General features: G+C 42.5%; 1 protein-coding gene across 3 annotated transcripts in view; it reads left to right on the top strand.

Annotated features, from left to right (window-relative positions):
* The first annotated feature begins 474 nt into the window (after window positions 1-474).
* Window positions 475-15351, top strand: part of LOC122759296 (liprin-alpha-3-like) — a 32207-nt gene continuing 17330 nt past the window's right edge. For 2 of the 3 annotated variants that reach the window (XM_044014067.1, XM_044014070.1), the window contains exons 1-9: window positions 475-633; window positions 5824-6473; window positions 11004-11105; window positions 11380-11544; window positions 12303-12377; window positions 12499-12558; window positions 12746-12874; window positions 14271-14363; window positions 14602-14654. In XM_044014067.1, coding sequence (XP_043870002.1) covers window positions 6141-6473; window positions 11004-11105; window positions 11380-11544; window positions 12303-12377; window positions 12499-12558; window positions 12746-12874; window positions 14271-14363; window positions 14602-14654 — 1010 coding nt within the window. In that variant the 5' untranslated portion in view covers window positions 475-633; window positions 5824-6140. The remainder of the gene's footprint in view (window positions 634-5823; window positions 6474-11003; window positions 11106-11379; window positions 11545-12302; window positions 12378-12498; window positions 12559-12745; window positions 12875-14270; window positions 14364-14601; window positions 14655-15351) is intronic. The other variant, XM_044014069.1, reaches the window with a different exon arrangement.

The raw sequence follows: 15351 nt of genomic DNA, 5'->3' as shown, positions 1-15351 counted from the left end.
TACATACATATATATGTATGTATATATGTGTGTGTGTGTGTGTATATATACATACATATGTGTGTATATATATATATATACATACATATATATGTATGTATATATGTGTGTGTGTGTGTATATATACATACATATGTGTGTATATATATATATATACATACATATATATGTATGTATATATATACACACACACACACATATATATACATATATACATATTTCACATGTTAGGTGTTTGATTAGGCTTTGGGTGCGGGTAAGTGTGTGTGAAGCGCGCGCGTGGATCACAGAGATGCGGAGAATTCCGAGAGAATGTTTCTTTAAGACTCATTACCTTCCAATCCGACAGAGGGGAGTCAGTGGTGGTGGTGGTGGTGGTAAGGTGGCGTAGCGTCTCTCTCTTCTTCTTCTTCTTCTCCTCATCCTCCTCCTCACAGTTTACATGTGCAAAAAAGAAGAGAGAATCCAGCGCGCGCACACACACACACACACACACACACACTGGGCTTCAAATTTGCCTTCGGATGAGAGGAGCATGGACGCGGATGCAAGAGGCGCAGAGATGATGGAGCAGAGAGGAATATTTCCCATCTAAACATGGACACTCCGGGGCTCGCGGCTGCGATGACTGTGGTGAGGATGCAACTAAACACACGCCGCCCATCGCAACCCTGTGTTTTTTGTTGTTGTTGTTGCTGTTGTTGTTGTTTTTGTTTTACCCAGGAAATTAGGTGAACGGATGTGTATTGTTGCGGGGTGTGTGTGTGTGCGCGCGCGCGCGCGTGTGTGTGTTGGGTGTATTTACATCATGCATGCACTGATGTAAATACAGGTTAATTGCACACGCACGTGCATGTACGCGTGTGATAACGAGGTGTGTGCGTGTGTGTGCACTGACAGGTGTGTTGGCAGCAGCAGCAGCGCACACAGCACGATTTATCTAGGGCGCTTGCTCGCTCGCTCGCTCCCGCGTTTGCGAAAGCCCACAGATATGATATATGATGTAGGAGCGAGCGCGCGCGCGGTGGGTTGTGTGTGTGTGTGTGTGTGTGTGTGTGTGTATGATCAGATGTAAGTGTGTATTAGCCTGTTATGTAGTGTTGCCTCTGTATTCAGTCATGGCTGAAGCTGTGGCCCCCCTCTCTTATTTTGCCGCAGGGAGCGTGTAGTCAAACCTCCTGCTCTCCAGAGTTCTGCTGCTTCCGGGCCTGTAGTGCTGGACTTATTAGAGCCGTCTGTCTGGAGGGAGGCCCCCGTTACTGAGAATGTGGATTATTTATTTATCTATTTGTTTATTTATTTATTAAGTGGCACGCATCCTCCTGACGTGATGCTCGTTCCACAGTCTCAGGACTGGGTGGCTTAATGATCTGGCCTCCCTCTTGTTTTTCCTTCATTGGTCACTCATTACAGAGATCACCACTACTATCCGAGGTTTTGGTTTTTTTTTTGTTTTTTTTTTTACTATAAGAATGTAGATATGCGCGTGCGCACGCGCGCGTCTGGCACTGCCATGGATTGATCTTTTCCGCCGCGCTTGCAGCAGAAATGGAGGTGGTTCAGTGTGCCCGTGCATACGAGTCCACCCGTCTCCTCTCCCGGTACATGCAGTTGAGGAGGCTTCGGTTCTAACCAGCTGCAGTCGATCGATTCCAATGATGTGTTTCTTTCCCAAGGGAGGGGGAGGAGGAGCAGTAGAAGAAGGGGTGCTCATGATTCGTCGCTGTGTGCTCTGATTTTTATTCAGATGGCGTGAAGGCAGCCCGCGCGCCCACTGTGTTTCGTTGAAACCGTGATATCGCGTGTAGCTTAATAAAAAAAGAACCACACACATACAATATACAATATTCTTTCTTTGCTCATTCTAGGAACAGCAGAAGTTCACTCTTGATAGACCCATGTTTTTAACTTTGTATACACTGAGGAGCCTCCACCATCTATTCACATCACATGTACAGTGTTGTTTTTCATTTCATGAATCAAATAATAATACTTCTACACTCAGTACCATCTGCAGTCTGAGCAAATCATCAATTTTGAACACGACTTAGAACAGATCACTGTCTGTGGATGTTGCTGTGAGGAGCCACAGAAATCTCACTGTTTAAGTGAGGCGAACAAAGAGACAGTTCAAGAAAAAGGAATAAGGACAACAGCTCATCCATTGTGAGAATCGTTGTGCAACAGCTCCCCTGAAAGCATAGCATTAGGGGACCTTCATTTTTGTGTCACAGGTGACACTTTAAATTTTCTTGTTCTATTAGGTTCCTGAAACAAATGACTTAATGATAGTAAAAGATGTCAACATGTGTTTGTAGCAATTTATGGACATTTGTCTATGTCTCCACAAACAAACCTAATGCTATTCCTGCTGTTACCACCCATGAGTGGTGGTGCTGCACTCAAATCAGGTGAGGTGATGTGTGTAAGAAAACCTCACACACACTCTTTTGTAGTACTCTGTAGTAAATGACCATACTGCCACACAATTCCGTGTGTGTGTGTGTGTGCATATGTGTAGTACAGCGGTATCACCTGAAAATAAGAGACCTGCTATGTGTCACAGTGTCAGTCATAAACTGACTCCCATCACTGTAACCAGCTACTTTGCTTAATATCACCAGAGTGTCTTAGACATGATTTTAGGTTGATTTAAAGCATGACAAAGAGGGGACCTGAAAAATGTCCCCTGTTCAACATGGAGTCCCCTCTTTGTGAGTGTGTAACGACACCAAAGTCCCCTGTTCTACTGGTTCACAAGTACACACTTTTTTTTGTAGTGCAAATTACCATACTGCCACACACTTCCGTGTGTGTGCATATGACATTTTTAGTATAGCGGTACCACCTGAAAATAGGGCTCCCCTAAATGTCAGACACTGACTCCCATCACTCTATCCAGCACTGTGCACATACACTTCACAAGCACAGTGAAGTGATTCACTGTAATAAACTGGACCTAACTTAGATTTAGAAGTGGTCAGAAAATGACATAACGTTGCTGTTTCAAGCTCAAATGACCCGGGCGTCCAGTCTGCTCATGAGGGGGTCGGTTACTGTTTTTAAATAAAAGCAACTGTTTCGGTGGGGTGGGTGATATGAGCATAATATCATATCATAGTATTCCATCATGATAGTGGCATAACAATATATTTCATAGAATTGGACTGAGCAAATTAGTAAAAAAGTGTTTGTTGTTGATGACGTAGAACAACACTTAATTAAATGGAATTTATATATATTTTATATACTTATATTTTATATAATTTATATAAAATTGTGATACCCATAACCTAATATATTACTGTAATGGAAAGTATTACTGTATTTGAAGTAAATGTAGGTGATGACAGTGATTATCCATGTTGTTGTTTTTTTGTCAGAAAACAGCATGGATGCCAAGTGCTCTGGCCTGCTCACCAGCATGAAGAGCTAATGCAGTGCTGTATCTGGTCTCCACTCTCCAGTAATGTCCTTATAATAATTATAAGACCATTGGCAGAGACTTTTTTCACTAGTGCTGAGGTTGCTTAGGCTCATTAATGCAATGAAGCCTGTATCGGGCACTAAATTAGTCCAAACCACTTAAAAATATAAAGGCCAGTGCAGTCCCTTTAGTGCTGTAGACAAGGAGAGAAGAAGAGAGAAGCACAAGACGATACAGATGATACAGATGGTCAGGCATATGCTCCTCCTTGCAATCTTTATTTTTACAAAGGTAGTCCAGCTTAAAATTATTTCATTTCACATTGCAGCCTCTGTGAATGCTCAGCCTACACGCCCTACATGAAAGTTCTGATAAATCTGGTGTCAGTCCTGGTTTCCTTTCTGCTTGGCTCCTCATCCTTCAGTTGATTGAGTTGTTCGTATGCTCTCTCTGCCTCTGGGGAAAGCTTCCAAAATGAATATTTTTGTGCCACAGAATTCCTTCCGTCACTGGCACTGACTATAGCTTTTCTTCATTAGCATTTGTGGAGGTTTGCTCTCTATAAACCTGTGTATTCAAGGACAACCAAAGTTTCAGAGTTTGAATCTATTCCACTGATGACTTCTGACAACTGGAATTTTCTTAAACTCCCCCACTTTTTCAGTAGCATTGACTTTTGATTGATCTATTGCAGTTTTCTAGAAGATGTCATCTGCTCTGTAATAAGTCATGAGCTTAATCATTTGTAATCAAGAATGAATGCTTTTCACAGCACCTCAACGAGTTGGCTCACCCGGCTTCTGAAGTACTTTGCCATCTTTGTTTCCATTGACCCAGAGAAATGGGTGTTTGAGCCTTATTTGTCTAGAATGGATCCTCTCTTGGTCATCTGGTGGGATCAATTGTGACCACTGACCTAACCCACAGTTACTGTTTTTACTAGTCCTAGGAGGTGATTTCCAATGGTTTGAGCAGCAGCAGCATGTTCACAGCATGACATTTTATGAATTTGTAACCTAAGATAGTTTCAGCTCACAATTGTTTGCAGTCTTTGTTGGGTTAGCTTCTTTGTGTGGGTCCAGCTCCACCTCTCCAGCTTCTACTTAATCATTAGATTCCTTGACTTTTATGGAAATACAGATGTGACAATTGTCTTTTTGCTGTGGTCATTTCCATTTGAACTTGTCCCATTGACGTCCCAGTAGCTCTGTCAGCTACTGAGTTCTCTGGTTGATAATCACAGGTCCAGGTTTACACAGGTCCTTGATGTCATTGTTCCCCTTTCCATGTCCCCTGTAGGATTCAGGCTTGTTTCAGCTCCCAGACTTCGGACAGTTTCTTGGTATTTCAATATTTTACTGTTAAGCTTTTTTAACCTGTTAAGATTTGTTCTATTGTGGTGTGCAGTAACAAGATAAGTACTTTTAGAAGCAGTTGAACCTAAGAAGTATCCAAAAATTGTCTGAATTCTCAATTTCTCACTATGTTGGTTTGATGTTTTCACATCCCATATAATGGTCTGAACAGCCGCTGATAACACTAGTTATCAATATTTAAAAGGGATATTATATGAAATATGTACAACAGCAACCTTTGTGTTTAAATCAGTGACTGCGTTCGCACTTGAAAACATCGTGGAGCGTGTTTTCACTTATAGCAAGAGTCGCACTGTGCATACACATACACACACATAGCTTTCCCACTATCTTTTTTACTTTTATACAGTTTTGGGCCCACAAAGCACCGAGGAGCACAGCCTGCTTCCATTCTGCGCTCATGTTAATCAATCGTGCTGTCCACAGGCACCACACTGAAGCGTCACGCCGTGGAGCGACGACTTGTGATCCCATGGGTTCCGTTCCAGTGTCTGGTCTATTTTGGGCATGTGCAGCAAGTTAATTTGCCTAGAAAGCACCCTCAAACAGAAGTGTGCCCCATGTTTTGCTCCTCCTGTTTTTCACCACAATCCCCCCCTTCTCTCCTCATCCACTTTATGAACGGTTATCTTCTTTAGTTAGCATCTCATCCAAGAGGCTTTTTCACTTCTGACTGGTGGAAAAACTGTGTGTCGTCATAATGGTGTCAGCATTATAATGCACATCAGCATTGTAACGTCCTGGAAACAAGTTTGTGCCCAAGCTGAAATAGCTGGAATGAACATTGCGGCTATTTCAGCTTAAACATTAATTCCGCTGTAAGTAAAAATCCAGATGTGTACATTAGTAGCAAATGAGAAATCATTTAAACCATCCATCAGCATTGCTGTCACATTTCTATAAAAATGATTCTGTGTTGTCTCAAACTACATCTCCTGCTTGCAACGTCTTCTCTCATTTGCTGTAATCTCAATGGAGCTCATTGGGGGGGTCTCATGCAGTGCCTGCTTTCTTTTTCAGCTCTTCCCCGCGGCGCTGTGAGGAGCAGCTCTGCCTCGTCAACAGTGTTGGAGCGTCAACCCTCCTTCATCTCCTCCTGCCCCATCACCCCTTCCCTTCCTCACCTCCAGACAATCCTGCTACCTGGAACAGTAGCATAAAAACATGTGTAGACATGGCCAAAAAAATATTTTTGGAAACCTGAAGAGGTAAAGATTCTATATTTTGTTCATCAAACCTTTGGTAGGAAAAAAAAAATCACACATAGACCGATATTTTGCGCACACAATCCTACCATTCAGTTTCCTTTGTTAACTTGACATACACACCGCGGTCTGATGATGATGTGCGAGGTGATGCCCACCATTTCCGAGGATGGGCGAAGTGGATCTGGCGGGGGGCCCTCCTCTCCTGCTGGGACAGGAGTCGGGGGCCCCGGAGGTGCGATGGGAGGAGGAGGCTTCAGCGGGAGGGAGATCAGAAGTGGAGATGAGGGAGGCAGCACGGGGAACCTGGAGTCCCTGATGGTCAACATGCTGACCGAGAGGGAGAGGCTGCTGGAGAACCTGAGGGAGACACAGGACAGCTTGGGCACTGCTCACCTCCGCCTCCGTGAACTTGGCCACGAGAAGGAGTCACTTCAGAGGCAGCTGTCTATTGCCTTGCCACAGGTACAGCTCTGTTTGTATGTGTGTGTGTTTGTGTGTCCATGGTGTCAAATTACGTTTTTCTTGCTTGAAGAAAGAAAAAGGAGAACAAACACGATCCAGTCTCCATTTATTCCGACAACACTTTATCAAAATGTACTTTTTTATATTGTTGGATATGGTTGTGCATTATTTAACACATTTATTAGACCATCACCCAAAGCCACAGCTGCCCTAAATTATATGCTAATGATCAAGATCATTTTTTATGTTTCTGTAATGGTTAATACACCAGTGTGTACAAGCTCTTCAACAAATTATATTTGTATTGCTAAAATATAATTCTTATTATTCTTATCATTTAATGTTTTACATAAAAACAGAAAAAAATGATAAAACACATTATTGTTACTTGATTAAGATGTCAAATTACAGTTATTTATTTACTTTTTGTATGGTTGAATGTGATGCTTGATTAGTTTCTGACTTCTGATACATTCGGGTACAAAAAGGTGAATTCATTTTGTTATTTGCCAAATAACTAACAGTAACATTTTGTTATAACTGTTAAAGTGATTTGTTTTGGTCTGAAGTTACCTGTTTCACTCTCAGCGTGTCTGTCTGAATCAATTCAATTCAAAACCTTACAATTATTACAGAGAAACTTAACAGGAACACAATCAACAAGCACCTGGCAACAGTGGAGAGGAAAATCTCCCTTTTAACAGGAAGCATACGAGAGCATACGAACATCTGTCTCGGCCAGTTGGGGTAGGAGAGAGGAGAGAGGGGAGGGGGAAGGGAAGGTGTTTAGTGAAGGAGTGGTGGGTGAAAAGAACAATGGCAAGGAGAGAAGAAGATAGAGGAGAGATTGTGACCAGGAACAGATGTGCAAAACCTAATAATGTATGATAAACACTATACATATATCAAAGTATCTAAAAATATCTAGATGTTGAAATGTTTTTTTTCTTTTTACACACTATTGGGTCCCCTGGCAGCCACATCGTTGGTGTAGTGGTTAATGCTCTTGCCTCAGCAAGAAGACCTGGGTTTGAGCCCCAGTTAGATCAAGGGTCTTTCTGCATGGAGTTTGCATGTTGTCCCTGTGTGTGTGTGTGTGTGGGTGTTCTCTGGCTTTCTCCCACAGTCCAAAAACATACATACGTTATGGTGTAGGTGTGCTGTGAATGGCTGGTTGTCTCTTTATGTGGTCCTGCGACCCCGCCTATTACCCTATGTCAGCTGAGCCCTGTGGTAGAAAATGGATGGATGGGTCTCCTGGTGATTATGGACCCAAGCAGCCACTTAGTTCACTTATGTCTCAGGCCGGCTCTGTGGTTGTGTAACAGATGTGTTTCAAGAACATCCATCCATCATCTACCACTTTATTCTGCTCTTGAGGGTCACAGGGGGTGCTGTGCCAATCTCAGCTGACACAGTGTGATATAGGCGGGGTCACACCCTGGACAGTTCACTAGTCCATCACAGGGCTACGCATAGAGACAAACAACCATTCTCACACCTACGGTCAATTTAGAGTGTCCAATTGACCTAATCTCCATATTGTATGTTTTTTTGACTGGGGGAGGAAACCGGAGAACCCGGAGAAAACCCACACACACATGGGGAGAACATGCAAACTCCATGCAGAAAGAACCTTGTTCTGACCAGGTCTCGAACCCGGGTCTTCTCGCTTGCTGCAAAGGGCAAGAGCGCTAACCAACTGTGGACACTGAAAAGGTTGTTTTGTCTATGCAAACTTTGCAAATAACTGTTATTTGTGTCTTGTCATTAGGGGAAAAAGCCAAATCAGTTCCATGTAACAGAGGTGGAACTCCTGCGTTTTGTTTGAATTTTCAGCCATGGCTTCGTCCGTCATTCTGAATCAAACTGGGAATGAGAAATCTACAGCTCAGCCTGAAGTTTGCTTCATTTTGAGATGTTTAAAGGTTTAAAAGTGCAAAATTGAACGGACAAATTTGTGCTGGACGGTTACCAAAGTGACTGTGAATCCAATTAGCACTGTGTCTATCACCATTCATTTTCAATGTCAGAAAAAAGTTGCACAAATTTCTAATTAATTAGAAATAGATGAAAGAAATATACAAATATAACAGACAACTTTTTATGTGAGAAAAAAGTTCCACCATTTTCTAATTAATTAGAAATAGATGAAAAAATATACAAATATAACAGACAACGTTTTTGAAAAAAATGGTGTAAAGGAATTAACAATAGGGCTTGAAAGTAGTGTCATGTACCAAAGTTTTGAGTTTTGTTTCTTGTGCATGTTCAATCCCCCGAAACATGATTCCTTTGGAAGAAGCGAAAGATGAGGAAAAATCTACAATAATGACAAAAAGGCCTTTGCACCACTTGGTGCTCAAACCTTAAGAACAGCCGAGTAAAACAATGAGGCTCTTGTTTGCAATGGCCACTCGTGTCAACCAGTCATAACTCAGCTGATTGTACAGCAGTTCCTGTCGTAGGAAAACACAACAACAAAACACATACACATAGAAGCCAACTACAAAATTATGCAGTGAAATTTAGATGTTGTCTTTAGCTGGTGCATCGCTGTGTTCAAAGTGATCAGTGTCGTTGTGATGTGCTTAATACGCGGCATGGTGGCACTGTGTTTTGTAGTAGTTACCGCTGTTGCCTCACACAGCAAGAAGGGGCTGGATTCAATTCCTGGCCTGGGACCTTTCTGTGTGGACTTTGCATGTTTTCTCCATGTCTGTGTGAGTTTCCTCCGGTTTCCTCACACCATCACAGCGCTGATCAACCCTCCATCTCACCCCGAAATGTTGTTGTGCAAAACACTGTATAATGACAATAAAGATGCTTTCCTTTCTTAATAAAGGGAGCACTTAGACAAAGTAATATTTTTTGTGGAATCAGGCTTTAAAACTGCAAAGAAAAGGCAAAAAAAAAAAAAAATGTAGTCCCTGCCAGAAAATCTGTTTGATGCTGAATTTTGGACACCATCATCAGGAAAATCAATGCAGGTACTTCACACTCACCGTCCCGTCTGAAGGTTTGTCTAAATATCAGAGCCTCGTCATCAAAAACATTGTCCAAAAACGGGAACACTGTGACAGACTGGTCGCACAGTTTAGGTTGGTTTTCCACTACAAAATTGTACTCAACTAGTCACTGCTGTGACTTCATTTTACACACACACACACACACAGAGACAAACGAGTGACTAGTGACTTGTAAAGCAGTTGTTTTCTGTGTAACTGAATCATTAGAATCAGTTCATTAAAACTGTTTGTTCAGTACTTCCTCCATGACCGGAGCACACACTCCGTCTGACACAGTCACTGAACGCCGCTCACTGCTGAAATCTGTCGCTAAATACAATTAATTATTGAGATTTTGGACATTTCCCTAGTAATTGTTGGAGATTAACCCACGTTTTTAGGATTGATCAGTCTTTTTAACTTACACTTCGGCATTGTTCGGCTTGAGTCGGACGTCTCTCCCTGTGACGGCACTCTGACCAATCAGTGTCCGGCAGTCTGATGACGTCACGCATAGTGTCGCCTCAGCGCGCTTGGAACCTCGCCAGAGCAGGTACTAAAAAAAAAGTACCAGGTTCTATGCTAGTGGAAATGCAAAATAACCTTGCCGTGCCGAGGCGAGGCGAGCCAATGGAAACACCAAATGATTTTAATGAATGAAGTAAACCTTTGTATAGGTGTTAGAGAACAGAACAATGCGAGGATAATAGAACACATTAAGTCAGCAGTGCGACGCAAACTATTTTCATATCAGGTAAAAACAAATTGCGAGACAAAAGCATGTATGGAAGTCGGCACGTTATAGATTAGTTGTGCGGAATGCATTTAACCTAAAGGAGACCATCGCTAATAGAGATGTGGTAGAAAAGAAATGACAAGTGGACACGAGTGAGGAGCTGACCCTGATCCAAACAAGAAACAATCCCATAAGGCCATGCGGGAGCCAATGGACCCACTGTGTGACCATCTGCATCTCTCTCTCTCCTTCATGTGTCTATTTTTAACAGTTTTTAAACCATAAAGCAGGCGCTCCTGACTGTAAACGTCTGCACGTCAAGATCATCCTCGGACCGTCGCCGTCAAATGTCGGATGTGTTTTCTCAGGAGACTGAGATGATGTTGTTTTTGTCTGAAAGATTAGATCAGATTAAGAAGTTTAAACATGGTTAGAATGATTTTCTCAGATGATTTTCACTGGTTATAAAACCTACACTTGATTTTTAAGAAGAATATAACCATTTCAAAATTATTATTATTATTATTATTACAGCACATAAACCAACTGTTGTCACAGAGCGTACCTGGAACCACTGGGTTTCCACTCGGATGACATCACACAGAGAACCATTTTTGTCACATGTGTGATGGTTCATGTGTATTGCGAGCTCACACAGCTGCACAGAAATATACAAGAGCCTTAAACCGGCCTTTGCGGCCCTTAATCCCGCCTCCCGGTGGGCCGGTGAGATGGTGGAGACGGTCGGTGTCCCTTGCCCCTAAATGCAGCTTGTGTTGTCCACAGGAGTTTGCGGTGCTGACGAAAGAGCTGAACGTTTGCCGCGAGCAGCTCCTGGAGAGGGAGGAGGAGATTGCCGAGCTCAAGGCGGAGAGAAACAACACGCGCGTAAGTTGTTCAGCGGCCATTTCGCTGATTAACACTGTAACACTCACTGTGTTGTGTGGGTTTGACACTTTTTCATTTTCTCTACGACATTCTCGTTTCCTCTTCGTGACTCACTTTTTTGTCCTTATCTCACCAACTTCTCCGAGCGTAGTCTTTCTAACCATCTATTCTGTCGCTCTCTCTTCCACCTGTGCCCTTCGTTGCCTCTGTTTTTGTATCTTAATCCCTTTGCATTCTCTTGTCACCTCCTCCTTCTGCCGGCTGCCTCCTGTAGTTGCTGCTGGAACACTTGGAGTGTCTGGTGTCTCGCCACGAGCGCAGTCTGAGGATGACAGTTGTGAAAAGACAGGCCCAGTCCCCAGCAGGAGTCTCCAGTGAGGTGGAGGTCCTTAAGGCCCTCAAGTCTCTGTTTGAGCACCACAAGGCCCTGGATGAGAAGGTGGGTCAAAGAGACAAGACACAAAAATGCTTTGTTTTCCCACCAAACTTAAAGGGTAACTAAACCGAACTCATCTGAAGCTAACTCCGCCCATTGCCTGATTTATGAAGAATTTTTTGGAAGAATAATGATTGGAAAACATGCAGAAAAAGTGGCTCCCAAAGACTGGGTCGGGACCCACAGGAGATATATTTTGGGTCACCAAACATGCCATGGATCTCATGGAAATGATTTGCTTACCAAATCCAAATTGTGATGATAGGTGTTACAGATACATGACATGTTTGCCACCTTCAAAAAGTGGGAAAGTTTAGGAAACACTGATCTAACACATAGCACATGCCATTATTGTGAAAGATGTTATTTATTGGCTAAATCATTTCACCATTTTCTCCAGCATTCCTCTCCCAGAAAAATCCAAATCAGAATAAATGAATGACACTGCAGAAATGTCTCTCACACTGTTGTGTTGTGAAGAAATTCCACCATGATGTGAGAATTCTGGCCTCTTATGAGCTGCCTAACTGACTCAAACGCAAACAAAATCATTCCAAATCAGGCAAAGGCAAAGCGAATGTCTGAAAACCAAAAATACAAACCTTGGTCAAAGAACAGCAGGCAAGCACCCCGGAAGTGGGTGTGGTCAGGTAAATGGTGGGAAAATCAAACAAAAGACCAGGAACAGGAAGTGGGGAGCAAATATAAAACAGGAACTGACACTAATGGTCAGTAAACTTCCCTCTTGTTTCGTCACACAGGTGCGAGAGAGGCTCCGCGTGGCCCTTGAGAGGGTGTCCATGTTAGAGGATCAACTGGCAGCGTCTTCTCAAGAGGTAAAGTCCATCTGTAATGATTCTCTGTGCCTCTGCCTCAAGCTCGGTGTGAACAACATCGAGAAGTTACGAAAAAATCCATCACATCATCTAATTGCTCACTTTGTCTCCGTCTTCCCAGGTAATCTCATTAAAAGACCAAATTAAAAGACGTCAACAAGGGGTGGACGGCGGGAAAGATGTAAGGGAGGGCTTTGTGCATGTTGGTTCCAGTTGTGTGTTTGTGTTAGCGTTCAGAAAGTCTGTAGAAAGTAGATGTGTGGGTCCTCGTCATGTGTCAGTGTGATGCGTCATGTGGTGTGTTCTAATTCTAAATGATTATGTTTCTTCGTCACTCTCATTTTTTTTCTACGTTGCCATCGTTCCAGCGACTACCCAACGGTCCCTCCTCCGGCCTGGAGGACGGGGAGCTGGACAGACAGAGGGAGGGAGAGATAGAGCGACAGAGATCAGAACTCTCCCAGCTGAGGGAGAGGCTGGCCCTCATGTGCCGACAGGTGAGTAAATACCAGTATTGGGTCTTGAACTTCTGAGTGACGGCTCTTTTTTTTTTTAAAGCAACCCAGCCAGCATTTCCTTGTGGACCCCATAAGGTTTATATCTGGGCTGACAATTTGGGTCCCAAGTGGGTTTGTCTGGTTTCTGTGGTGGTCCCACCGGCGTTTGCTCCATTCAAGCCCATGCCCACTTAGTGCCCTTTGACTGAATTGTCACTTTAAGGTTATAGAGCAGTTTACATTATGTTTAAGTCCACATTAGTATACTGCTGCATAGTTGTACTTTATCTGTGTATTTTGTTTTCTAATCTAGTTTCTATAATAAAATACTGGCTGTCACATTTACATGCACTGATCAGTGCCAGTTTATTCCTGGAGCATTTCCAGCAGTGTTTTCCAAGAAGGAGGGGAACAATGAGCAGTATGTCGACTCGTCTCCCTCTGATGGCCAGTGAGAGTATTACGGCTGCTTTGAAAAGCCATGATTATAATATGTATACTGCAAATAAGACCCATATGGGGCCTTGTGCGATGAGATCCGGTGTGGTAAGAGGATACATGTACAGCAGATCAGTATAAAGAGGCAAGATCTTAGCGCTGGAGTGCTGCAGACTCATGTCAGTGGAGCTTTTTAAGAATGAATAACATCTAATGATGAGACTGCAGATTGCAGTAAACGACTCCTCCTCTCACTCCTTTTCCCAAACAACAGTGCTAGCCACTACTCTGCCGTGCGTTTCCCACAAATATCAAATCTCGTTATGACTTTTATTTAAGATCAAATCTTTTTTTATCTTTCAATATTTCTGAACATCTTATATGCACTTGTATCTCGACTCATCTGGGCCTCAGCCATGCCTCACTTGCACGCCTGCGGTTAGTTCAAAATGCTGCTGCTGCTGATCGTCTTTTAAAAAGAACACATATCCTCAGTGCTGGCCTCCCTCCACTGACTCCCTGCATGCTTTAGGATCCATTTTAAGATTCTATTCTTTGTTTTTAAATATTTTTTTTATGGATTAGCACCAGCCTACATAACTGAGCTTTAAGAACCATATGTTCCCTCAAGGATCATCAACTCTCAGTTGTAACCAGTACATGTATGAAAAGTAACGAGCTTTCTCCCCATGTTAGGATGACCCTTACTCTATCTTAGTATCTTCATTTAGACCCTTTATTAGGTCACAATAGTTTGCCATAAGAAAGTTTGGGAAACACTATTCTAAGTCTACGAAAAACAAACCAGAATAATTATTTTTAAAGTCATTATGCTAATTGTCACAAATACTGGACCTCTGTTTGAGTCCCTTGTGACCCATCATTGCCTTGACTGACTATTTACTCCCAAATAGGTAAAATCTTTGTCGTCTTGTTTTCATCCATGGTTTCACATCAGGTTGGAGAAATAGAGGAGCAGCTTGCGGCCGCCAGGAGGGAGGTGACGAAGTCGGAGGAGGCCAATCAGAAGCTCCAAAGGGAAGTGAAAGAGGTCGGTCTGTGCCAATCTGGTGTTTCTTGGCCAAGATCCTGTGCGCCCCAACTCCCTGGCCCGCAGTGTATATGTGAAACCAAAGGGCATATGTTGTAGAAATACAACTATTATTATTGTAATATTATTACAAATGCACGTCACACACACACACATTTTTTTTCTCTTTCCTGAAAATGACCATGAAATTTACGTGTATTCGATTTAACTGTGTATTAACTTGTTCTGTTTCCTTTAGGCTCTTTGTCAGAGGGAGGACATGGAGGAGAGGATTACAACATTAGAACGCAGGTACGTTCAAGGAGTCTTAATACACTGGAATCCATGGGTGCAGAGGAACAAATCACAATGACCACGCGTTTCGTTTTTTCCTCGTCTTAAATTCATGTATACAAATCACACAGTATACACACTCTCTGCGTTTGTAATATATAAACAAAAATGTAATATTAACACAGACAAAAACTAACAGCAAGCATTTCAAATCATAAAGGCCCATAACCAATCTCTTAATCATCATTCTCCCTCTAATCATCACCAAGCAAATCCCCGACACAGGAACACAATGGCTGCCTGTCTTTCTATTGGCATTAGTTCTGTAATTTGGGCTAAAATACCTTGAAATTAGGAGGCGATTAAGCGTTTTGTTTTATAAATCAGGACAGGGCTTTGAATCACACTATATTTATAATACCAATTTAGTACATAAAATAACATATAACATCTATGGAGAGAATTTATGATAATAAAAGATAATGTCTCCAACATTATTTTACTCAAAGCCTGAGCACGCCTGCATCACCTGCACAGACTCTATGCAAGTTCTGGTTTTGAGTCCATTCTATAAAAAGAACTACAAAATGATTCACCCATTTTCCTGCATCTGTGCCTGTGTTGTGTTGTTATTCATGTTCCTGCAGGTTAGATCTTTGGATCTTTCTTTCCTCACTTTTGTTGTGTTGTGATTGTTTGCTGTTTCCAGGGAATC

This window comes from Solea senegalensis, linkage group LG18 (assembly GCF_019176455.1).
Source record: "Solea senegalensis isolate Sse05_10M linkage group LG18, IFAPA_SoseM_1, whole genome shotgun sequence".
In the NCBI taxonomy this organism is placed as follows: domain Eukaryota; kingdom Metazoa; phylum Chordata; class Actinopteri; order Pleuronectiformes; family Soleidae; genus Solea; species Solea senegalensis.
This window is presented reverse-complemented; position numbering and strand designations above follow the sequence as displayed.